The 26,802-nt window shown below is 41.4% G+C and overlaps 1 protein-coding gene across 1 annotated transcript; it reads left to right on the top strand.

Moving 5' to 3' along the window:
* Positions 1-26,802, top strand: lancl2 (LanC lantibiotic synthetase component C-like 2 (bacterial)). Its single transcript, XM_026180132.2, has 10 exons — positions 1-663; positions 1,432-1,634; positions 4,701-4,818; positions 5,582-5,789; positions 7,845-7,992; positions 13,153-13,299; positions 15,624-15,806; positions 18,036-18,212; positions 19,214-19,286; positions 20,607-26,802. The coding sequence occupies exons 2-10, from the start codon at positions 1,470-1,472 to the stop codon at positions 20,681-20,683; spliced, it is 1,296 nt and encodes a 431-aa protein (XP_026035917.1). The 5' UTR covers positions 1-663; positions 1,432-1,469; the 3' UTR covers positions 20,684-26,802.

The raw sequence follows: 26,802 nt of genomic DNA, 5'->3' as shown, positions 1-26,802 counted from the left end.
TAGAAGAGCGACAAAGTTTTGTCTTCTGTTGGAGGTAGAGCCTTTTCTCTAATGTGTTTCCTTTCAAATCTTAAAAAAAAGAAAAAGAAAAAAGGAAAGAGGAAACAGGATGAATAGACGAAAGAGGGTTGTGTGTGGAATTTGTTAGGAGGGAGAAAGGGAGGGGTGGTGGTTTGTTATATTGCTTAATCCGGGCAGCACGGTATCACACACTAACACCATCTGTCACCATTTACATAGGAGTCAGCTACCGAACTGGGCTGCTGGGTACTGACGGGCACCGGGCGGCTGCTGGAGGGGAAGTCTGTGTCAGTGAGGTGGTTACGCCCGTGGTCTGTGTACAAACCGTCGGGGTGTGCGTGTGTGTGTAGGGGTGGGGGGTGAGTGTTACTGATTTGGCATCGGCAGCAATCCGATGTGCGCTCAGTGAGGAGGATGCTGAGGAAGGAGAGGCAGGGCGAGACACGGTGATGCGGTGACACATGGCTGCCTGCCGGTGCACTTAGACTGCGGCTCACACTTCTTTCCATTCACCGAAAAATAGGAGAGGCTGGACTCCGGGTTGCCTAGAGACGCTGCTCGGAGGCTGGAGGCTGCCGCAACCGACAAACGAGCTGTGGAAGCCCCGCACACTGCTGATCGGACAGCCTGCTGATCCCTTTGGTAAGCCCAATTTTGGCTCCACCTGGCAGTACCTGCAGCATTTTAGCATCGCAGCTGCTGTTGCTAATATAACGACCTGCTGTTTGGGCTACCACAGTAATGCCAGTGTAGCAACAATTGTTCTCCTTTTCCATTCAGACGTCTCATTGCGCAAACTTAAGCGTCACACTTGGTTCCAAAGAAGGTGTATTACTCATGGCATTATTTATTAATCTCTCAATTTAACAACAGTCCAAGGTGACATTCATTAAAGTTTTTTTTACCCTCGGATGTTAAATGCAATACTTCGTGTTTGTAAAACTTGATTTTGAACGTGTTCAATTTGTTTGTGCTCTATTTCTAACTTTCAGCTGAAGTTACATTCAGTATTCTTTTGGTCTGTGCGATGCAAAGCAAAATATATTTCTGGGGAATAACAGAAACAGCAGTGAAGAATATGCCTTTAAAAGTACTCAAGGAAACCGAGACTGAATGAAAAACGAGGACTTTTAATGTAAAATGAGTAACTCCAAGCTTTAAACGTCATTTTGTGTGAATCAAAATAACTTTTAAAGGGTAGCTTTGCATGCTTTTTTAATTTCGATTAATAAAGGCATGTTGTCCTGTGGCTTCTTTTGTATGTCAATGGCATTAGACAAAACATAAATACACTACTCGATCCTTTTAATGATTACATTCCATTTACATATTATTTCATGTCACTTTAGTGTGGTTTAAAACAATATTTCTGTAAGGCGATTTTTTATTTCCACTATATTGGCTCTACAGCGTACTGAGATATTTGGCCTTGCCGAGCCGCCGTAGAGATGGGAGATAACATGTCCAAGCGACTGAAGCTGATCTCGGCTACAGACGCAGAGATGGAGGAGCGCTCTTTTTCAAACCCATATCCCGACTGGGACCAAGGAGTCCTCACCTCCAACTCTGGAGCGGATGTAGTTTGCAATGACTCCCTTGATTCGGAAGGAAAGGTGAGATGTTTTCCCTCACTTTGGTTTTCACATCTGCTAACAGAAAGTAAAGCTAGCGTAGCCCAGGCTTGTTGTTGATACTACGGGACTGTTACGGTGTGGGAGTACCTGACATTGAAAGGGGTTCGTTTATGTTAGCGCATATAATTTCTTAGCTGTGGTTTGCGTCTGTCATCAGTCTAAATGCAATAATATTACAAAGCTAGTCACTTTTTGTCAAAGTAAGTAAAAAATACAGTTGTTTTTTGTTTGTTTTTTTTTAGTTTCCGCGTCTGGGTCCTCTGGGTACACATATTACAGTACAGTAATAATCGGTGAAGCTGGTGTTATGGTCTGAAATGACAGTCAGATCTTGGAGGTTTCTTTCACATAAACAAAAAATAAATAAATCTGCAATTAAATTCCACATATTTTTTCCCACTGACAGGTATGCTTCACCAAATATAATCGTATCGTAAGTTTGGTAGTCAAAGTCTAATTTTAGGCTGTTTTTGAATCCTGCAAGTGAAAGTAACTAATTTTTTCATTGGCTCATATGAAGATGGTTTTACCCAACAAAATAACTCATCTCCAGTGTTTTTAGGAAGGTCATAGAACAGAATATAGAACATTCAACGTTACGTCGTCTGTTTTTAAGTTATTCAAGTTAATATCTTTACATCTTTATACATTTTATTAAATTTATACCTTTAATATAATTTACCTCTGCACTCTTATTCCTGTCTTTTAAAAACAAGAAAAATATTAAGAGTTTGGAGTTGGTTACAAAAAGAGAGAGAGAGGAGCTTCGGAAAATACCTGGATTTCAATTTTCTGGTCGTCAATGAATTTTCAAGAAGGCTCGTTTGCTGTTATGTTGAGCTTTTTGTATTTTCACACAAAGCTTGGCTGCTGTAAATGTTACAGACATATAGTTGACCTGTTATAACACATTTCTCTCTCTGTATTTTGCATCTGTAATGTTGTTGTATTATTTCGCAACCATGTCATGAATTCAGTAAGACTTATTAGATACCCAAAGACTGCCCAAAGACTTTATGATTCTGTGAAACAGAATTTAACAGCTCCAGAAGATCAAGAACGTAGCAACTTATCAATTTGTTGCGGTAATTGTGAAACTATGTTCAGAATATGTGCATGAACATACTCGCACAGGATTGGCTGAGACGCTGTACACAGCCGTTTGCTGACTGGCAGTGCCTGAAATTAGATGGAAAGCTCAGGAGCTAACACTATAGCACTGTATAATTGTTGGCTGTTGAGGTATATCAGCAGCCCCCCTTCTTTTCTTTTATTGTATTGAAAGTTTATTCGCTAAATCAATACAAATCACAACAACAGTCTCCAAGGCGACTGTTGTTGTGATTTGGCGTTATATAAATAAAAGTGAATTGAATTGAATATTCACTGCTAACACCAGGTGCACTCGCTCCTTGTGTTTCCTACCTTTACTCATGTTGTGGTCCATGATATCATTCAGCTGTCTCCTCAGTAAGTATTTTGACCCACAATAAGACAAAAATTCAAGTCCAGCATCGTGGACTGCAGCAGTTGGAATGCGCTTCGTGTTCATTGAAATTCAACAACAGGAAGAAGCTCATCAGGCAGGCTTAAATATGCTCAAGTATTTTTTTTTAATTTAATGGCATTTGCCAAAAAATCTCCAGATATAGAAATTTACAAATATTTGCTAAAGTGGATCCATTACAGATGTTTGCTAATGAATTGTAAACACTGTTATATTGTGTTGAAGTCAGAGCTGTAGATTTTTGTGTCACCGTCATTAAAGGCCTCATTCTCCTCTTTGGCTGTTCTGAAGATTTCATTGTTATGCAGAACAGCACCATCTATTCATGTGTCTGTCACTGTGTTCTTTTCCTTCACCATCGAGCTCCTCGTCGAACTGTTGCAGAGCAGAGAGAACAGACAGCCTTGGTCACAGTTCTCTCTGGTCAGGCTCTGACGCTCAAAGCCTCACCAAATATTGACTTTCGATCTTTTTTGTTGCTCTTAAATGACTCAGTTCATTAAACAAATTTAAATGTTAGACAAAGATAACACGAATAAACATAAAATATAGTTTCTAAATGAAGGTGTTTGTTATTAAGGGGGGAAAAATCCAAACCTACATGGCCTTGTGTGAAAAAGCAGTTTGATTCAGAATTTTGCCCTGCCCTACTTTTCAGCGCATTCACGCTGTAGGTGATTCTGTGTGAATGGATTCTGTAGAGAATTTGTTCATTTCACATCCACAAGCAAATCAGCCTTTAAAGCATGGCCTGACCCATGATGTTAAATTAGTAAAAAATTGGGCCTTGTGGAAAACAACCTAATTAACATTTGCTTAAATGATTCCTAATGATAAGAAGATTGGACCATGAACTTATATCTGAGCATTTATTAGATTTGCCACTGCTGCTATTAGCAGATCACATATAGACATTGAGCTTGCTCAACCTATGTGGATGAAAACATTAGATATTGTTCTAATCCTGACTTGGGAAACTGAATTGGGTGTTTGTGATCGATTCGACTTGGTGTCAACAGCAGAGAAAGGAGAAAATGGCACGACTGTGAGCATATTCAAAATAAAAAGTTACTCATCTGAAATGAAACTAAGCTGAACAACATACTGGTTTTTTTTCACTTCTCATTTTATTTATTTTACCAAGACATTCAAATTCAGTAAATGTAAATGTATGATCTTGGTACATTTATTTGTTCCATTTTCTTTTACAGCATCAGGAAAGCAATGTTTATGTCCAGCCTAATGTTTCTTTACTGTCCCAGTCTCTGCGATTCGTATCAAATCAGTACTCAGCAAAAGCCGATACCCATACATTTATGTCCTTGACTCAAGACAGCCTAACTCATTCATTGCTGTGTATAAACAAGCTTAAATATGATTCTGTCTCCCAGTGCATGTTACTTAACTTCCTGCTGCTCCCTCCCTCCTCTGTTGTTCCATCTGTGCTACCACAGAATCAGCATTTAGCTTTATAGCTGATGGATAGTGCAGCTCTTGAGTCTGACAACTTGGAGTTTATAAATGTATTCTCTCTTCAGGTTAGCACATCCTTTCAGAAGAAGGTCCAGAGTAAGATCAAAGATCTCCTCCAGCAGATGGAGGAAGGCCTAAAGACAGCCGACCCCCATGACTTCTCCACCTACACCGGCTGGACAGGTGTGTCCCTGACTACTCTAAAAATGTGAAGAGAGCACAGTTCTGTTATCCATCCACCCAAAAATATTCTCTATTTTATACGCTTAGGTCCATAAGTATTTGGACAACGACAAACACTAATGTTCTCTCTGTACACAATTAATAGATATTAAATTAACAGTTAACACTGAACTGAAATGCAGACCTTGAACTTTGATTTAGGGATTTAACAAAAGTATTGCAATAAAGGAATTGCAGATATTTTTTGTACATAGTCCCCCATTTACAGAGAAAAGTTTAGAGGTTTAGTCTAAAGTTCAAATTAATAATGACACAAAATATGTTTCAAAAGCAACCCAAGAGTTTATTAAGGCAAATAAAAAAAATCAGTAATTACCAGATGTAAATCATTGACCTTATCTATGGTTTACATGATTTACAGTAGAGAGAGCATTTTAGTTAATGAAGATAAAACTGGAGCCAGAGAGAGGATGTGCTGCAGTGTTTGGTGGCACGTTTGGTGATTTCTAGACTTCGGGCAGTCACTGGCTGCAAAAAAAAATAAAATCATCCAAGCGTTAAGAACAGGGCTTACATTTGTCCTGTAACTGAAAATTAGGGACTACGTACAAAAATGTCTGTGGTTAGTGGAATACATCTGAATTAAAACTCAAAGTTGCTACTCAGTCACATCTAGACTGTTTGATTTAAAATCCACAGTGGTGGTGTGCAGTCATTGTCCAAATACTTATGGACCTAACTGTGTCTTTTCTTTTCACTGCAGGCATTGCATTGCTGTACCTTCAACTGCACCGGGTCTCAAATGAGGCCTCCTACCTGCATAGAGCCCTAGACTACGTAAAGAGGACCATGAGGATCCTGAATGGGCGCAAAGTGACATTTCTATGTGGTGATGCGGGGCCTCTGGCAGTGGGTGCGGTGGTCCACCACAAACTGAATAACACGACTGACAGCAAAGAGTGTCTGTCCAGGTTAGACGGATTGCTTGAGATGCTCGATCTTTATCTGAAAGAGTAGCAGAGTCTCTGGTGAAATCGTACTGCTACTGTGCACTATATAAACCCCATATATACAATGAAGATTTAGTCAGTGACATAAGTGTAATTTGGCATCCATACAGACAGGATAGCTTTCCCAGCCCCATGTAGGCTTTGATGGTAGGCTATTTCCAGTTTTGCTTTGGAGTGTGTTTGTTTTTGGGTCACCCCACTGGGCGGGCAGTGTGAACAAGCAAGTTTGTGAAGGCAATGACTTCAGAACGAAGCAATAAAGAAGCAATGGAAGCTGCCAGTATTTTTTTTTAATTGACAGCACATTCCCTGAAAGGCCCGTGTGGTAGAAAGGACCTGAAGCCCACAGTGTTATGGACACCTGACTGACTTTATTTACGATTTGTTTCTTACTCATGCAGCTGCTCTTCCAGCTGCCTCATTCCATGCGGCACAGCTCTCCCATCAGGTCCCAGTATCCTACTGAAGTAGGGCAGGCATGGTCAGGTGATGGAGAACAGCTTTGTGGGCCAGCCTCCCCTGACACAACAACCTGAACCTACTTCTTTACTCCTGCCACCTCATACCCCCATTGCCCGACTCAGGGCGCCATCCAGCTTAGCCTTTGAAGAGGGAGTCGACCCTCCTCAGGCACTCCTTCTCCACCGTGCTGTACTTGGCCTCCTGTTCCGTTTCCTGGTGATGTATACAACTGGGCGGTCGGGCCCTTCTTTACCTACTGGGACAAAACTACCCCCAGCTCTCCGTTTGAAGCTGAATAAAAGGGAGAGACAAGTTAGGAGTGTGAAGCAGGGGTTTGTTTATCTGTACGACCACCCCCTCGCACTGCTATAGCCACTGGACCAGTTCTGGGGCTTCCTTTCGGGTGAGATCAATCAAGGAAATGATCGGGTCCACAAAGCCAGGCACAAACCGATGGTAGTAACCAGCCAGCCCCAAGAACTGTCTCACCAGGATACGATGGCTATTTTTTGAGGCGGAAATGTTGGAATTTGGCACCTCCAGCCCCAACTCATCTCTTTTGTTCACCAGGCTCACCATTGTAGCAGTTTCAGCCTCTCTCCATGCTTGGAGGAGTTTGAGGTGATATATCTGTGGGGCTCCTCCCCTGTCTGATTGTCCCCCGCTCACCGCGAAGGAGGGAGTGATACAAGCCCTTTATCTGCTGGTGGAAATTGAGTCTAGCCCTTCTGTTGCACAAGTGGTGCGACTGTTGTTGTGATTTGGCACTGTAATAAAATTGAATTGACTTGAATTAAGGGATGCGTCAGGCATGGGATTTTTGCGTATGTCTGCATGCACACACGACAGTTGATACTCCGCTAGTGTCACTGCTGCCTCCAATCTTGTGGGCTGGTGGCGACGCATCCACTCTGCCATTCTGGCTGGGAGCCCCTTCACAAACTGCTTAAGCACCAACCGCCTCCACCAGGCGCTCCTTCCCCTCCTCAGGGCTGGGCCACAGCCACCTGGACACCGTGTCACTGCCTGGCATAGGCGAACGGCTAGTCATCCGATCCCCTATGAAGCTTTGATGGTGGTCCTCCAAGGCGAGCTTCATCCGATCTACAATTATATGCCGGACATCCACAAATTGGCCCCGTGCCGTAGCAGGCAAGCTGAGAGCCGCCAGCTGAGCCTCCCCCCACGGTCTTGGTCATGGCATGAAAAACCTCCAAGAAGGCTAAATCTTAACTGCACTTAGGATATTTCATCTTTGATCGTATGCTCACATTGGAGAGCTATGTTGAAATTGTAATCCTGAGGTAAAATCCGATATCATGGATACTAGAAGACCACCAAGATAAAATAATGAGTGTGTCAGTAAGAATAATACGGGGTTTTTAAAATTCCTCAACCAGTGTATTAATCCACATTTGCTGGTGCTGTGAGGAGCTGCAGTATTTGCGGTCAGGATAGTGAATGAATATTATCCCCCATGGCTCAGGTGGAAAACAAATCTGTGCTTGATCCGTACCCCAGCCTCATGCAGTGATTGTTGTGTTTCTCCATCAGGCTTCTTCAGCTTCAGCGGTCTGTGCTGAGCCCAGACTCTGATATACCAGATGAGCTGCTGTATGGTCGTGCTGGATACCTTTATGCTTTGCTGTACGTTAACAAAGAGATCGGCACTGACGCTGTGGATGAGGACACCATTACAAAGGTGAGACTTGCACATGTCATATGTGCTTTTTCAGATTAATAATGATAAAGACATGTCTGACAATGTTATGTCACGTTGTTTGTTAACATTCTCCATGTTTTGCGAGGGTATTCTGCTCGTGTATGGTGTTGTAAGCAACCCTGAATTGGCTCATTGTCACCAATATCTGATCCAGCTTTTTGAGGGAGGATAGGATTCATATTAATGCTCCAGATACCTGATCTATGCAAATCAGGATAAATTCCTTATTTGTCCTTAAACTTCATTTTGAGACAGAAATCTTCATAATGCTGCATTTTGTTTACGCCACATAAACGTAGTCACCATGCTGTCACTTAGGTCGCACACAACCCTTTAGTTACTGGCCTGTTGAATTTTTGGAGCCACAAGTAACCATAGTTAGACTGAAAGGTGAAGTACTGAGTTATCAGTTTGACCAGTGATGTACCAACACCTGTAGAATTAAATGATTCCCAACAGAGGGTTTAATACCAGAACAAAAATGGTCAACTCAATTACTTCAACTCCTTTAATAAAAGTTGCTTTAAAACACTGACACCGTAGCAGATCATTCAAATCGTAGTGTGACAAGACTGATACTGAAGTGTTAGGATAGTTGCAGAGTAGCCTAGTATTGTTGCCGTTACATTAAGTTAGTATAAGTATTTAATGACAGCCATGCCACCTTTTACTCTATGCAACAAAGGTGATGTCTCAAACAAAGTGGTGAGGTGCAGTTCAGGATAAGGTAAAAATAATAATACTTTGGAAGTTGTTCCTGACTCTGACCTTCTTATTAGCAAAGACTTCTTGGAGAGGGTTGGCAGTGGACGGTATCAGAGCACAGAGGACATGGGACCCAAAAACACAACATGCAAACTCAAACACACTGTGACTAATAATCTCTCATATTTTTTGGTTATTTATTTAGGAACACACAGTCACTGCAGGACCAGCTGTCACCATTTGGTGTAGCGCCAGACTGAAATACATATACTGTGCCCGATTTCTCACTCGCTTTCTCACAAATACACACACAAAGTGAGGAAAGGGGTGAGAGAGTGGGCAGTAGCGGACGCACACAAGCTATCGTTGTTTTCAGAACCGGTAGATAAAAGTACTTTCATGGCCAAATAAGGAATAGAAATCGGATGCCCCAAAGCACCCAGTTTCCTGCAGTGCTGCACTGCTGTTCATCTCATTGTCAGCTGTGCTCGTATACCTGTCACCACACAACAACACTCAGCACTCTGGAGGCTTTACCAAACAGTGGCTCTCCTCCAGGACCCGCTTTATAGATGCTTTTATTTCTTTTTCTCGTGCTCAGATCTTTGCTCTCTGTTTTCAATCTTGTTCTGCTGCATTGTTGTCTCTGTGTGTATCAGTTATTAGAGAGATCTCTGTGGTTTGCTAGTTATGCGTTTTTTCCCCTTACTGATTCCCTGAGTAAATGTGTGTGTGTGTGTGAGCGAGCATGTATTCATATCTTTGTGGGGACCAAAGTTCAAAGTTTACTATACTTGTGTGGACCAGCAGCCCTTCTGGTCCCCACAAGTTTGAAGGCATTTTTAAGACTCAAAATGTGTTTTTAGTGACAGGGTTACAGTTGGGTTATGGTAAGGGTTAGGCATTCATTTTTCTGGGTTAGGGTAAGCAGCTAGGGAAAGCATTATGTCCCCACAAGATATGAATACCCAACAGTGTGCATGTGTTTGTGTTTCAAATGCCAGCCTGTCAGGGTTTTCTGTTCTTTATAGTGCGATGTTAAAATAATTTAAATTACAAGATGGGTTGAGAACCCTGTTAGAGTAGCAGTGGTAAATTATTAAGCTAAACCAGTCAGTCGTAAGGTCAGCTCCATAATAGGAAGGATTCTGCCACAGGGAAATGGACAGCTGCAGACATGACACACATGAGTGGTATAGATCTTCATGGAGCTTCATAGATCTGTGTAATGTATAACACATTCCCTGTGTAATGAACAGGGGATGTAAATCTGTCCTGCCATGATGGAGGCAGTGCTGCTGCTGCAGAACTGTTTTTCTTCACTCTGTCTTGCTTGGGGACATGATATACTGCTGACTCAGAACCCCGAGCCCCTTCAGTTCCACATATAGGCTACTGTGTATTACTGCATATATCTAAGCAGAATGTCCAGAAAACATGACTATAGAAAAACACAGTAGCTTGTCAAATATCCTCAGCACAATTTTGGGATGTGATTATTACCATGAGGAGAAATCGTCATCTCTAAGCAGTTTAGACCATTTGTGTTGGTGCAGCTTGGTGCAGGCATTTGAATATTACGATGGTTATGATAAAGCTGCAATTTTGAACTGTGAAGTTTGAGTACAAGCTCCAGGTTCCTTCCCCATGCTTTTTTGCTGTTTTCGTCCTATCAAGCAGAAGTGTAGCTAACTTGGGATCCATCTTCAATTCTAAATATGGAAGCGCTTCCCTGAAAAACACATCATCTGGATGGGATCCACTACAGAGGATGTTGTGTCCATGTTTTCAAAAAGAACTTCAGATTTGGGATTGTCGTCTACTTTGTCTCAGTCCATTTTAAATGAGCTTTGGCCCCGAGGAGGTGGCTGTGTTTCTGTGTTTCATACACAATGGAGTGATCTCCATGACAGGATCATGCTTGTTTTTAGGCAGACCACCTGAAGTTCCAGAGATCGCAAGCAACCAGTACTGATTTCAGCCTCCTCTGCAGAAATGTTGCTGTTTTGATGATATTATGCACCGTAGCTACTGACATATTCAGTCTTCACAGTTTTATGTTGAGGAACATAAACAATAAGTCCCAGTTGTCTCAGTTTAAACATTTGATATGGTTTCTATGTTTGGTAGTGAATTAAACAAGGCTTTATGAGCTTTGCAAATCACAGCATGCTGTTTTAAATTGTAACTCTTCCTCTGCCAGGGTGTCCAGACGTAAAAAAAAAGAGCCAGTACACCTAAAGGTGGAAGATTAACACATAGGTGTTCATGTTAGTGTAAATGTGTCTTCTCTCCTTTAAAGAAAGTAAACAGAAACATATCTGAGGCTGATCGAGCAGCCACGTGTCATCCTAATCACCTGCTCGACCAATCAGTGGAAGACAAACTTCTGCTCCTTCCACATGGCAACGCCTCAGTTTAATCCAGGTTGTTTGGCTTTGGAGAAAGTGTTCCAGCTTATAGCTGTTCCTAAATGGAAGAGCATAAAGAAATCCCTCGTATAACACCCTGCTGCACATAAACCTTAGTAGCTGGTGTGCAGCAGTCTCATTGAATTTAAATCCCTCAACCTCTTAATCTAACCCAGATTTAATGTTATGGATAATTCTTTAGCTCTCAGAGGTTTGTGTCATATTAGTGAGCTGATAAATGATGTTGTCTTTCTGTTCAGAAGGAAGTATTTGCAGACAAGACATAAGATGCAACACCCACAGTCATAATGTCAGGCATGCAATGTTGTTGTCATAGACACACTGAGAGCGGTGGCCAGAATTAGTTATACAAGCATAGTTAGATGAAATATTCCAGGGTTTCTGATTGTGTAGTGTAACTGACACCACTAACGCACAAACGCACGTTTCCAAAAAAGTGATCCTAATATTCTAAAATAAGAAGCTAACAAAGGCTTGTTGTGTTCTACGATTTTCTATTTTCAGACTGTGATTTTTATTCTTTTATTCTCTCTTTTCTCTTGACAAGACACTCTGACAAGAAATAGCAGTAAAAAGCTTCCTGTCATCGGAATCATTTAGCCATCCATTGCCCATCCTCATCTGTGCCCTGTAGGCTGATGTGTGTGTCGTTTTGTATGTCTGTCTGCTTTTTGCTTGTCCTATTTAAAGTATTATTTTGTGTTATGTTTTATTGTCCTATATGCATCAAATGATTTTAAATGGATCCGTACTTTATTGTGAAGGAGGCTAATCGTCTAATAAAAGGGAATTTTGTTAAGTGACGTGAGATGGTTGTTGTAAATTGGCACAGTGTAAATTAGACCACATTTATCTAGATTTTTATCATATGGGAGGCTCTGTGATCAAAGCATTTAAAATCGAGAGAATTTAGTCATGTTTGTTTCCTACGTTTGATTAGAAATGAAGATGAGAGGTTTGCCTGAAGTTTAACCTGCCTACCATCTCACATGGGAGACATGTAAAATTTTTCCAACTGATGACAGGTGATATATCCACGCAGGTGACCCTTTGATGGGCGGAGCAATGTGATCATCCACAGACTGATTTGCGGGTTTAGAATTTATACAGTTTTTTTGGAGGGAATATTTGAGCTTCTTGTCTTGTTTGTTTCATTATTAATATAGCTACTTTTTGTGGATTAATCATTTATTTATTTGAGATGTGCCAAATCGCACAAAAAACAACATTACATCAGAGTTTTTCTTTTGTTTTGTTTTGGGGTTTTTAACGTTCGCTGGAAGAGAAAGTTTGATTTTAAACTTACTTTTTGTTCAATTATGTATTTGTTGTTTTGTCGAGTGTTTAAGACAGATAAACACTGGAACAGCCTGTAAACACGGTGGGAAAAAGAAGCCAGTGTCTCTGTTTCCCTCCCCACCATTATTTTTTTAAATTTATTTTATTTAAATAAAATGTTTTCGTTTTTTCCTGAATGTAGGCTGCTGCCTTTCTTTCTTTCTGTTATGAGTTTGAGAAAACAAATCGCTGCACTGTGAGGAGGGTGTCATTAAAACAGCGCTATTATTTTTCCGTTGACCACTTCTCTTTCTTCAACCAACATTATTAGCAAACTTACCCAGGGGCAAAAAAATGAATCACTCTTGTAAAAACGATCGGTAAAAGGCTCAGCCTATCGTTCATAGTTGATACATTCATCCAGTCGCCTACTGTGCCCTCTCTCTGCCGTCGTTCTATCCATGAGGCTGTCAGACAAATAATAAAGCAAAAGTATAGTTTTGCACCAGTAGAAATGGTGTCTCCCAGGTCATGTTGTTCTTATAGTTTTATAATGAAACTGTAGGTTTCTCACTTTGTCATTTTGAACTGAATGCTAACACTCCACTCTCTCAGCTCTGTAGTAAAGATGTTATATCAGTTTCTGCCAAACTGTGTGTTTGGATTCAAATGTGAGCTCAAAGGTTCCTTTATTTTTCCCACTCTTTCTCTCTCCAAACGTCAGGTGGTCACAGCCATTGTGGAATCTGGTAAGAACATGTCAGCAGAGCAGAAGAAGACTGATCGCTGTCCACTCCTCTATGAGTGGCACAAGAAGCAGTACATCGGCGCTGCCCACGGCCTGGCCGGCATCTATTACATGCTGATGCAGGTAGGAGAAAACAGAACGCGGTCTGTTTAAAGTCAGTGGGTTTTTAAAAACGAAAGATTATTTTATTCCTCTATATAAATAAGTTCGAAAGTATTGCTAAAGCTAATGTTATCTGTCATGTAGTTATTTATGGAGAAACACTCGAAGCTTCTGATCTTCTGGTTGATGATGCACAATAAATTGTGTCATTTTGCTACATCAGAGAAATGAAAGTATTTCTTATTGATGTTTTTTTCCAAATAGACTGACTTTCATTCTAGAGTAACATTTAATATCACTTGTATATAAGATCACGCATTTATATACTGTAGCCACACACACACACGCATAAATGCACAAAGTGACATCCATGTAAGTGAATCCAGGTAATGTGCTTGCAGTGTCAGCGTTGTTGAATCTGTATTTTTGCTGACAGCTCTCGCCTGCAGCCCGTGCTGCAAGCCACCTGCCACCTTCTTTGTGAGCACTGCAATCTAATTATTGAGGAAAAAACAATGAAGAGAGGCCAGAGACTGGATCCAGATTTCTCTGTACTCATTTTTTATGTATATGTTTACTGAAAAAAATATATAATAAAAGCACCAAGTATGAATTTTACTTTACCTGAAAGAATGAAGGATTATTAGCTGGAGGATTATGTTTTCCTTAGTGCTGTTATATCAGAATGGGCTGAAATCTGTTATTGATTATAGATTTGGGCAGATAGACTCTTTATCAGTATTCGGCATTTGGAAGAAGAACTGTTTGATTAGTGGTGTTGGCAATCAGTAAGTCATTGATTTAAGGTTTGCTTAATGTCTGTTGTTTCTTACTGTTCTGGGCTTAAAGCCAGTAGAGGAGCTGAGACTTTCTGCAGGCAGACATCCTGTAAGTGTTGTTGGCGGCTAAGATGAAGCAGTTTTGTGTGAAATCCTGCCGAAGCATGGCCTACAAAGAACGACCAAAGTGTTCCCACTGTGCATTCAAATGCTACTGGGTATTGTTAGCAGCTAGAAATGTGTTTTAGATATATTCATATATGCACGCATGTCAAATTCATGGTCACAGAAGGACTCGAGCTTATCCCAGCTGTCACATGCATACAGTATGTTACTGTGTGCATGTACCATTATGGGAAAAGTCATCATTTATCAATTTTCAAGCAATGTAATTCTGAAAATAGTCACAACAAATACATTACTTAACAGGGCAGCCACACTGCTCAGTTCAGATGTGTCTTGAGATTGTATCGTGTGTGTGTGTGTGTGTGTGTGTGTGTGTGTGTATGGGCTATAAATGCTTACTTAAACCTTGACTTATTAGGCTTATTAGACTTATTAGACTTATTAGACGTTGGCAGTCAGAAGTTTAAAGTAACCTAATGAAACATGTTTGACCAGAAGACAAGAATTCATACTCTAATTATGATAAAAGTTGACACTAATGTCAGCACAATAAAAGGTCAAAGATACAGATAAGGTCTGGACCGTAGAGAGACATGAGCGACCAGCCAGGGACTGGAATCACATGATTTTCAGCATTTCTGGTGCTGGCCAGGGATTGGCACACACCGACAAAAAGTCGTACGCACCCTGACGGCCGCACACTAACATGTCCTTGTAGTGAAGGTATAAACTGTTCCAGCTAGTTATATAAATCTATTGGACGTGCTGCTGTTTGAAAATTCATTGCTGTACACTCACCTTTACCTCAAATTGTTTCCCTTACAATGTAATTGTTTGTACCTGTGGGGTGCCAGTTTAGCTCAAGGGGTGAGCCATGTGCCGTTTGGCAGGGGAGCAGTGCTTTGCCCCCCTCTCCCTCTTCCAGTTTTTCTGTCACTCTTTGCTTTCACTGTCAGATAAAGGCAAAACATTTCATATGGCCAAAATAAATCAGAAAAAACTGTAAGTAGCAAAATCTGACTGAGTAAGAATGCAAAAAGATGGGTGGCAACACAGCAGATCGCCATGGCAACAAAGATGATTCCATTATTCATCTTGTGATTTATAACAATAGCAAAAGCCTGATTTAAAGTAGCTCACTGAAATCTGTCCACAGACTTTTGTGTTTTCTCTGCTGTTCACTGATGTTCTCATTAACACATGAGAATCCATCTTTCTCTGTATGAATAATTCATGACTGTAGCAATCAAAGTATGTGTTGAGTCCATTTAGATCTTATAAACATCTGCTCTGAAACATCTGCTCTGAAAAGCTGTGTTTCACCAGCTTTTCTGCTGCCATTAGGAAAGGTGATAGTCACCTCCTTTTGGGGCATTTAAAGAGAATTCTGTAAATGTAGAGCTGAACAGTACAATTGAAATTAAACACTGTCCCTTTCAGTCTGGAGCAAAAGTCCATCCAGACATCCTGTCAGAGTTGGTTCGCCCCAGCATCGACTACGTCCGCCACAAGAGGTTTCGTTCAGGAAACTTCCCTTCATCCCTGAGCAACGAGAGCGACCGGCTGGTCCACTGGTGCCACGGAGCGCCCGGTGTTATCCATATGCTTATCATGGCCCATAAGGTGAGAGTTCTGCGGTCAGCAGCCACCCTCTCTGTCTAACACGCACAAACAACACTGTCACCTTGTGGCACAGCTCTACACTGCATGAACAGTTTATTGTGTTAAACATATTTGTGAAGCATGTATTATTTGACACGTCAAAGAAAAATCATGTTGTTGATGGGATGTTGTTTCGCCTGGCGTCTAACACTTTGGCTAATTTCGTCTTTTTTTCTTGGTCCATTAGGAAGCTACATCACAGCCAACATGCTGCCATTCTGGCATTTTGCTCTTACTAATGAGACTCTGCTTTTTATTTTTTGCTGTTGTTTTGGCACAGTGAACAAAGCACTGCACTTAACAATGTTCCGCTATTAACAGAACACAACAACTGTGCCGTTTGTGTCACGCGTTGAAACATTTAAACTGCCACATGTTTTGTTAGTGGCAGATTTCAGGTCGGCTGTTGAAACTATGCTGCATCCACACGTTGTGCTCCCACTGATGGAGTTGTGTTTTTACAATAATGGACGGCAAGTTGAATGATTTCAGAAAATACGATCCTGTTCATGAGGCAGAATAATGGTGATGTATTATCACAGAGGGATGCTCCATTATTAGGGCTTGAAGTTCTCTTTCACTGTGCTGGATCTCCATAAATGTGATGTTTGGACTAATTTCGCAATTATTTGACAACAGTAGGCATACTGTGTCATATTCATAGTCTCAACCAAGACCTATTACATTATTTTATGGCTCTGACAGTGTTGCTTGAATGCAAAGAAGCAGCCATACATCAAAATGATCCAGAAAACACTGCTTTGTTCTGCAGTCTGATGACTGAAAAAAATGGATGTCACATCCTTTAGACTAAAGAAGAGAGGTACCTCCGACATGCATCACTGCCTCTGATGGAGGGCTGCGTTAGCGCCTATGGAACCGGCACGTTGGCAAGCCACCATCAGCGGCTTTTAAAGGAACAGATGCTGCCATACAGAAAACATCGTGTTCATGGACAGCCTTCCATATTCGATGATATCAACTGATATCACTAAATCCATACAGACATTAAGTTGTTTTCAGACAGTCAGGGGTCACTGCTTCCTAAAATAGCCGGTATTTTCCAGCTTGTTATCACCCCTAGTGGAGTGTTGGTGAGCACCCCTGCAGGTTACAGTGGAAGAATACATCATGAGTTAATTTTAGCAGCATCAGAGTTCACCACAGAGACATGAGCTCGTATAAAATCAACATGGCTGAAGTTACTTTAACCATGTAGCTAAGGATTCGTCTGCATGTCATATATGGTCGGGTTGTAGGAGTGGATCTAGTTGGTAGCTGTAATAGGTGACTTGTGCCTTGCTGTGTGAGAGGAATTCTCGGGATAAGTAGGAAAGGCGAGGGTACATGGTTCTGCTTTCAAAGGAAAAGGAGAATTCTGAAACAGAACGTGAGCTGCTGGTGTGTTTGAAATGAGAGCGCAGCAGCAGTTTATAAGATTGGCTGGTTCCGTGTATTCAGGTGGAAACAGAAGGAACTGTCACTGGGACGAGTTTTTAAAAAGCGCAGGTTCTTAATAGTGGATTGTTTCTTTCCTGCTCCTTTCCTGTAGCTGATGTTTCTGTGTTACAGCTAAAAGCTATTAATAATAATAGAGAGAGGTGGGGCCGGATACAATTTCTTCTACATTACATGGCAGCTCTGTAGAATGCAGCTTTTCAAAGCGCTCCCTGCTTGACGCCATCACGGACCTCACACAGCTGTGGGAGACTGGCTTATATAATCACATCCAATCAGGCACACTGTCAGGTCTGCACTGTACTCCTACTGTGTCCTGTCAGCTTCATACCTGTCTGATAGGTCGTCTGTCACCTCAGTTATGAGTTCAAGTCGCTTTGCTTTAGATTAATTTATTTCTTTGAAATGAGATCTGGATGAGTGGTTTAGTTTTCATGTAGGCAGAGTCTTTATCTCTTCTGCGAGGACCATACAGCGTCAGGTTTGTAGATATTATATGGGCTGTCTGATACAGGGGTTACATTTACTGCTGGTTGCCTTGAGTTGACGATGCTTTCAGCTTATGAAGTGTTTTCACATACAGAATGCAGTTTGGGTTTTGTTTTTTTTAATTGCTACGATATTTAACAAAAAATGTCAAAATGCTGACTGCATCTGTTACGAGTTGGCAGTAGCTGTTGAAAGGCTGACAAGGTTTGACTATCCTGTCGGCTTCATCCTGTGCCTTGCCAGATTTTTAAAGAAGAAAAGTACCTGAAGGAGGCTGTAGACTGCGGCGAGGTGATATGGCAGCGGGGCCTGCTCAGAAAAGGCTACGGTATTTGCCATGGAACCGCTGGCAACGGATACGCCTTCCTGTCTCTCTACAAACTCACCAAGGAGAAGAAATACCTGCACCGCGCCTGCAAGGTAAGACCGAGGGTAAACAAAACAAGATTCTCAGTAGTAGACTAAATATGCACAAGCAAGAAGTGGCTCTAAAGATGCCGTGGTTAAAACTGTTGTGGATTCATGCATGATATGATTTTTTCTGAATAATTTAAGCTGCCCTGTTTAACAGACATAACGTTGGTCATGGCATTAAATGTATGTTCGTATTGGACACCAGAGCACCGTGAAGCCTGTTGAGAGGAGACCTGTAATGTACAGTCTTCTTACTCGTGTTTCTAATCATATGACACAGCAGCTTTTCAATGTGTGTAGTTGTGGTAAACGTATACGCTTTGAAACACCAGTAACTGCAAATGTAAAAAAGTACACAGCAGGCAGCATGGTGGTATAATAGACTGTTAACAGCTGATCTGTGGCTAAGAGACGAGCTGCGTCTCCTTTCTGGAGGTTTTGGTTTCTTAAAAATAAGAGGGAACTGGGTGGCCTCAAGCTGACATGTTTTGCCTTAAAAGGAAATCTTGTGCCACTATCTTTGAAAAAACAAGTCCAAATTGAGTTTTTTTATTCCTGGTTTCTTATATTACGGCTCACTATATGTCATGATGTACTGGGGAACTAGAGCACTCTTTAACAATGCCATGGAAATGTTACCATACAGATTTTTGGTCATACTGCACTGTCTTTGTCTCACGTGAGCTTTTTCTAACAGAGATCCAGCATGGGATTTATCATGTAGTCTTTCCACTCTTACCTAGCTTGGTTAGCTCAGTGCATCTGTCATTACTATAGCAACCAGACTGTAAACATGTTTGTTTGCACTGTGAAAGTTGGGCTTTTTGACATGTTTTTAAAGTGACTTGTTGACAACCAACTTAATGAGCCAATTTTATTACATGATTCATGTGTGCCCCTCACATTTGGCAGAAGGTTGAACACTGAAGACTTATAAAAGGAAGTCTATTTTGTTGTTTTTAAGAAAGAATGATGTTCACGTGTGCTCTGTTTTTATATTCTAACAGTTTGCTGAGTGGTGTTTGGACTACGGGACACATGGGTGTCGTATCCCAGACAGACCATACTCCCTTTTTGAAGGTACTTAATTCGTATTGATTTAATATTTCACATATCGTCTGTGTCATATTCGTCTGCATCTTCTTCTGTCTGTGTAGCAGCTACTCAGCTGTAATGGGTGAAATTTTCCTTACATTTCCACACATGTGTAATGTTACATCAGGAATGATGGAATATGACTTTATTTCAACCATTCACCCCTGTAGCACAGTGTGGAAGTGGTTAGCACTATGGCCTCATATCAAAAAGGTTCCTGTGTGGAGATGTGGTGCTTCTTCCTGTGCCTGCACAGGTGCTATAGATTCATCCCACAGTCCAAAGACAGTAGTTTTATTTGTGAATCTAAACTGCCCATGGATGAGAGGTAGATGAAGTGCTTAAAGTAGATAAAATAAATATAAAATAAATAATATAAAGTATATAAATAAAAATATAAATAAATTCAATATTATGAATTATGCTTAAATGTGACTTGTAATCTGAAGTGCTTTGCATAGTCAGTAAGAATAGAAAAGAATAAATGCAGTATATGAATAAAAGTTCCTCAGTAGATAAGCCTTTGTGTTTACCTAATAAACATTTTCTGTTGCTTGGAGGTCTGTAATTTAGTAGATGTCTGACACGTAGCCACATGCAGTTGGTTGGTTATTTGGTTGTGAAACAGTTATGATTAGATCACAACATCCACTCTAGGTACCAGGTGATGTACAGTATATGATGCTTCTCATTAAACTCCGTCTCATCGTGTGTTGCATGTTAAGCTTATTTCTACGAGCCTCTGGTCGATCAGAAGTTACTGTGATCTATTGCAGCGTGTTAGCACAGCTGCATTATAACAAAAGGTTTTAATCTGTTGGCTGTCTGTGGAGCTTTCAGAGGTCTGAAGGCAGAAGAGCACTCTTTTGCTCTCCAACCAAAAATAGGTGTAGAGGACACGGCTTTTTCAGTAACTTCAGCAGATTGCTTTTCACCTTTCACTTAAACAGCAAAAATGGCAATTTCACCTCACTCTTCTTAGCAGAAGATTTTTAATTCAGCTACATCGGACGGTTTTCAAGCATGAACAGTATGTTTAAGGTCAAGTCAAAGCATCTCGACCTGATTTAAGTCACTTGATTGGTCACTTCAACTTGCTGGTGTGTTTTGGATTGCCGCATAAGTCGAGTGAGCTTGAGCTCAGGGGAACGGACTGATGGCCGGGCATTGCCCTTGTGGATTTTTGGTAGAGAGCAAAGAAGAGAAAAAGAGATAAAGAGAAGAAAAAAAAGAAAGAAAAGGAAAAAAAAAAAAAGGCATACGGTGAAATGTGTATCCAGCAGTAATGACTGTTTCTCCACTTAGGTATGGCAGGAGCCCTCCACTACATATCAGAGATGGAAAACCCCGAAGCTTCGTGTTTCCCTGCCTTTGAACTTTGACCTGACAGCCCCTGACTTTGGATTACGAAGGGGAGGCTTAATATTTTCAAGTTAACTTTCCTTTAAAAGTACGCTGCTCCAAAAAAAATGAGGGGAACGTTTAAATCACACATTGGATCTTGATAAATGAAATACTCACTCTGAAAATCTTTAGTGTCATAAATTTTGTAATTATCTTGAGAACAAAATGATCTACTAACAGTGAGAACCAATATCATCCACCCTTTAAGGGTTTGAATTTAGAAACCACACCAAAAATCCAAGTTAAAAATAGGCTCGTCTGACCTGCATCATAGTGTGGCTCAGCAGTATGTGTGGTCCCCATGACCCTACATGCGCTCTTAGCTGATGTCTTTAAATCTTGTTCTGGACTTGGATCAAGGCACCAGTAAACTTCTGGACAGTGTGTGGCACTGTTTGGTGGGTTTCGATGGACCAGTGCATAATTTTCCTGAGAATCTTCATATCTTCATAACTGGCGTCAGTGCCTTCATCATCCAGGAACTGCCTTCATTCTCGCCAGCGGAGGACAGACATTGTTGTGCACCAAGAGGATCCCAGGGCTTGCTCCAGCATGAAGTCTGACATTAGATATGTGGATTTCATCCTGATACCAAACATGCATGTCTGTTTCACTATTTCCCATGTGAACATGCTGTCATCATAGGGCACTAGTGTGAGACCTCCCAGTTTCGGTGGTATCTGAGAAAAATCAGTCATGAGGATTAAGAGGAGAGCATTGGTCTGTGGCTGCAACCTGCAAAACCATTCCCATTTGGGAGTTGTCTTCTTGTTGCTTTTCCATTGTTGCCACATTCATGGCACCAAAACAGGTGAAATTAGTTGACCATAGTTTATGCTTCCAAGAATCCTTGAAGCTTAATTGACTGTTTTATTCTGAGATCATAAAGTGTTCCCCTAATTTTTTGAGCAGTGTATTTTGATAAAACTTTCAGCCTTGGTCATGCGTAAGTAGTGACCAATATTAGACATTCAAACTGGAAATAAGTGCAACTGATTAATTATTTGTTGGATTAAAGACATGGTTAGCTTTTCTGTGATTAAAAATGTACAGAGAATGTTTTTGGACAAAACTACACATTCATTTATGGAGGTGTAGTAAAAATAAAAGAAGCAGTAGATCGATGGAGCGCGACCATCGTATTGCCTCTTTTTCTCTTGCTGAAGATAGACACTGGATCTGATGTTGGAACGCTGTCAGAACTCGCCTATAATGTGCTGAGAAAAAGACATGGACCTCATGGCTCCCCATCAACACATTATTGCCAGCTGGGCTTGGTCACAGGAGCACATTCTAAGCACTCAGCCTTTAATATTGTAGCACTTAGGCCAAGAGAGCAAGTGTGGGTGTGTGTGTATGTGTGAAGATGTGCATCTCTGTCAAATGAACTAAAGCTGTTGTGGCATGCTCACTGTTATTGGCTTTTGGTGCCTCATTGTGTGTCAGTGTAGTAGTTATTCTTCCTGTATTTAGGTGTGCTGTTTCAGTTCTTCATGTGTTGATCGCATAGTAGGCAACATGTTTCTTTGCCCTCTTTTATTTTATTAACAAGTATAAAGTAGCTCCGTGCTCTCAAGCTGACCGTCAGCTGTAAAGTCTGTCTGCAGCTTTTCTGTTATAAAAATACATGTTCCAATTATTGCAGTGATTCACAGTTTTAGTGTCAACTTTGCAATAGATGTCATAACATGTACTGTATATTTCGGCAATACTGGGCTTTGACTAATTTCGATCTTTTTAAAGGCTGAATAATTGCCTAGCATACATCTCAAAGAGGGAAAAAACATGAGCCAAGTGCAAAACTGAATCAATTTGGTTTTTGTGAAATAAAAACAGGGTCAAACTTGTATGTACTGGCTCGAAAATGTTCAAACATCTGCTTGGATTATTCAGCCCAGTGCTAATGAAAGTGTCAAAACCTCTTCAATTCCTCTTAGTGACTGGCTGTATGTGGTTTCTTCTTTTTGTCTGGTTTTGTTTGACACCACTGAACAACTTAGTAGTCTGTGTTCAGGAAAAAGTGTATTTCGGATCTGAGTTATACAAGTCAGGTATATTTATTAAAGAACTATAGATTCAAAAATCAGCTCAAACAATTGGACTACATCACATCCACTTTGCTATGGTCTTAAAAACCTTTCTTTTCTTTTTTTTTTTTTGCATTTTGAACCAATTGCGGATGAAAATTACTTCTTCATTTATACAAGAAAAAATGATTTGCAGTTCCTGGTCACAATTCTTTCAGCACTGGTTTCATTTTGGTAATGGATCTGTTGGAAGAAGCATGACTATAAGGTTCAAATGGTTGAAAGTTGAACAACATATAATTCAGTCCATCTTCTTCTGCTGATCCAGGGTTGTGCTAAAGCAGAGAAGCCCAGACCTCCCTCTCCCCGGCCACCTCCTCCAACTTGTTGGGGGAACACCAAGGCGCTCTCAGGCCAGCTGAGAGATATAATCTCTCCAGCGTGTCCTGGGTCTGTCCTGGGGCCTCCTCCCGGTGGCACATGCCCAGAACACCTCACCTAGGAGGCGCCCTCGAGGCATCCTTGTCAGATGCCCGAATCACCTCAACTGGCTCCTTTTGATGTGGAGGTGCATCCCTCCCAAATGGCCGTACTTCTCAACCTATCTCTAAGGGAGAGGTCAGCTACCCTTCAGAGAAACCTCGTTTCCGCCACTTGTAACGCGTTCTTGTTCTTTTGGTCACTATCTACAGCTCCTGGCCGTAGGTGAAGGTAGAGACGTAGACCAACCGGTAAATCGAGGGCTTCACTTTTACACTCAACTCTCTCTTCACCACAACGGACCGGTGCGCCGTCTGCATCACTGCAACCGCAGCTCCAATCCGTCTGTCGATCTCCCGCTCCCTTCCCGTCACTTGTGAACAAGACCCACGAGATAGTTAAACTCCTCCACTTGGGATAAGAACTCATCCCTGACCTGGAGTGGGCACTCCACCCTTTTCCAGCTGAGGACACATGGCCTCAGATTTGGAGGTGCTGATTCTCATTCCCACTGCTTCACAGCTGCAAACCATTCAAGTGCTAGCTGGAGGCCATCACCCGATGAAGCCAACAGAGCCACATAATCTGCGAAAAGCAGAAATGAGATTCTGAGACCACCCAAGTGAAAGCCTTTCGCCACTTGGCTACTCCTAGAAATTCTGTCCATAAAAATTATGAACAGAATCGTTGACAAAAGGCAGCCCTGGCGGAGTCCATCACCCACCAGAACCAAGTCCGAATTATTGCTCGCTATGCAGACCAAGCAGCAGTTGTATAAGGCTCAAATGGCCCGTAGGAGTGGGCCAGACTCCCCATACTCCCAAAGCACCTCCCACAGGACACTCTGAGGGACACGGTTGAGTGCCTTCTCCAGGTCATCAAAACACATGTAGACTGGTTGGGCAAACTCCCATGAACCCTCAAGTGTCCTCTAGAGGGCAAAGAGCTGGTCCAGTGAACCACTACTTTATCGTGGTGGAGGGGTGTGTCCCAGGGATCCTAGGGGCTATGTTGTCGGGGGGCTTTTGCTCCCTGGTAGGGTCTCGCATAACATATTGGTCCTGGGTGAAGGACCAGACAAAGAGCGATTCAGAATACCCCTATAAGTATAAAATCAAGGGAACAGTTCACCCTGCCCGGGATAGGGTTGGTGTTGGTGTGTCTATGGCGTTATTTTTGTGCCACTATTCTGAGCGCACGTAAAAAAAAATATTGTAGGTGCAAGTGTTGCACTTTGAGGAGAAATTTATTTTGAGCGAAGAAAAGCTAAATTTGAACAAAATTCATTGCTGCATGCAAAAACTGTATTTCAGTGTTTGCTATTATCCACACACACACACACACACACACACACACACACACACACACACACACACACACACACACACACACACACACACACACAATAGCAGCCCCTCTCGCTCTGGTTTTGCATTCTCTCAACATTTCTGCCCGTGCGCGCTCAACTCTTTCTCTACGCTGGTTTTGTGGCACAATCTGATTGGCTGTTCTGGTCTCCATTTCGGAATCCATTTCGTCCAAAACTCAAACAAGGCAGTGGCGGAGGAACACAGAGTGGCGGAGTTTGAAATATTATTCTTTCTGGGTCACAAAACAAACTTTTAAGATATTTTCATGCCAGAATGGTGCTGTGTAAACTTCAAATATCTGCTCGATTTATCAAGACATCACATATTTGCATATTTGCAGGAGTAAGGCATGAGACTTCTTCTGAAAGTCTCATGCCTTAAACCCTCTAGTAAACAATCTACAGTGCATCCGGGAAGTATTTACTTTGTCCACATTTTGTGATTTGATAGCCTTATTCCAAAATTAATTCAGTTCATTTTTTACCTCAGGTTTACACACAATAACCCATATTGACAAATGAAAAAAGTTTTCTTGAAATTCTTGCAAATGTATTTAAAATAAAAAACTAAAATTTAACATAACTTTTCACAACATTTGCCATGACACTCAGAACTGAGCTCAGGTACATCCTGTTTCCTCTGATCATCTCTCAGATGGTATGGTATGTCATGTTACAGAATAAGGCTGTAACATGACAAAATGTGGAACAAGTGAAGTGCCGTGAACACTTTCCCAATGCACTGTAGGTGCTGCAGTTCTGAAGTACAACGAGAGAGAGAAGGGTGTGGCTTGCCCTGAGGTGTTCGTATGGGACAACAAGAACAAAGACTGCAGGGGGGAAAAAGTCGTCATTCAAGCAACAAAGTTGTTAAGTACCAGTAAAGTGTGGTGATCATAATAATAATAATGGATTGGATTTCTATAGCGCTTTTCAAGGCACCCAAAGCGCTTTACAATGCCACTATTCATTCACTCTCACATTCACACACTGGTGGAGGCAGCTACAGTTGTAGCCACAGCTGCCCTGGGGCAGACTGATAGAAGCGAGGCTGCCATATCGCGCCATCGGCCCCTCTGGCCAACACCAGTAGGCGGTAGGGTAAAGTGTCTTGCCCAAGGACACAACGACCAGGACAGAGAGCCCAGGGATCGAACCGGCGACCTTCCGGTTACAGATACGCTTCCCAACCCCCTGAGCCACGGTCGCCCCACAATCTGTGACCACTGATGTGGGTCAATCAGACCCACATCAGTGGTCTGATTGAGGAATGTCAGGAACCCAGGCTGAGGTGGTTTATATTTGTACGTTTTATAAAAACAGCAGAATTATGAAATTGAAACATGAATACCCGCACAATCACTAAATATCCAAGAAGTTGAATATATGGGTCCGTAGTGATTCCCAGTGTATTAAAAATCTTTCATTACAACTTGATCTACATCATGTCACAAAAGTAGAAAACAAAACGTTGCACATCAAGTGTTGAGATCAGACTGAGGCCTGCATCTCCCAGCCCACAAATCAGTGAATATGTGTACTTAAAAATGAACATTGGAAATTAATATTTTTTTAAATATATCTGGATAAAAGTGATGTAGATCTCTAACTTTGTCTCTAAAGTCCTTAACGAGCTCAGGTTTTTTGTTTTCCTCACCGTTCTTTAAGTCTCGGGCTGTGTGGTACCAACATGGAGTTACACTGATACTTTTTTGACAAATTGACAAATTTTTTCATTTGTCAATATGGGTTATTGTGTGTAAACCTGAGGTAAAAAATGAACTGAATTAATTTTGGAATAAGGCATCCAGTGATCCCGACAGCACATGAATGCACATAAAATGCCTCATTTTTCGCAGAGATCTGTAAATGAATGTCATTGCATGAAAATCTGACTTGTAACAATGTTTGTGTTGATGTGTCAGTGTGTGTCTGCACTCACTGGCTCCTATGTCTAGGCTCATTATGTGTGTGCTGAAGACTGGACATTGAAAGAGACAAAGTTTTAGACACGTGTTTGTGATTTATTTGCCCTCGTTCTAATTAGTGTTCATGTGAGTGTCTGTGTTTATTTTTCCTCATTAAACTCCTGGACTTCAGTGACTTAGCAGCAAGTCAAATGTCTTAAATGTTTTAATCTGCTTAAAGTTATTGCTTACAAAGTGACAGAATTGTCTGTGATTTTGTTTAAAATAAAGCTGAATAGAGCTTGTGTACCTCC

The sequence above is a fragment of the Astatotilapia calliptera genome, chromosome 9, assembly GCF_964374335.1.
Source record: "Astatotilapia calliptera chromosome 9, fAstCal68.1, whole genome shotgun sequence".
NCBI classification, from domain to species: Eukaryota; Metazoa; Chordata; class Actinopteri; order Cichliformes; family Cichlidae; genus Astatotilapia; species Astatotilapia calliptera.
Note: the sequence above shows the minus strand (reverse complement) of the source record. Positions and strands in the feature narration are given on the sequence as shown.

Bases quoted from the DNA above. Each gene is read 5' to 3' on its own strand.
- lancl2 (XM_026180132.2), top strand. From the start codon at position 1,470: ATGGGAGATAACATGTCCAAGCGACTGAAGCTGATCTCGGCTACAGAC. The intron at 1,635-4,700 runs GTGAGATGTTTT...TTCTCTCTTCAG, and splicing joins CCCTTGATTCGGAAGGAAAG to GTTAGCACATCCTTTCAGAA. The intron at 13,300-15,623 runs GTAGGAGAAAAC...TGTCCCTTTCAG, and splicing joins TCTATTACATGCTGATGCAG to TCTGGAGCAAAAGTCCATCC.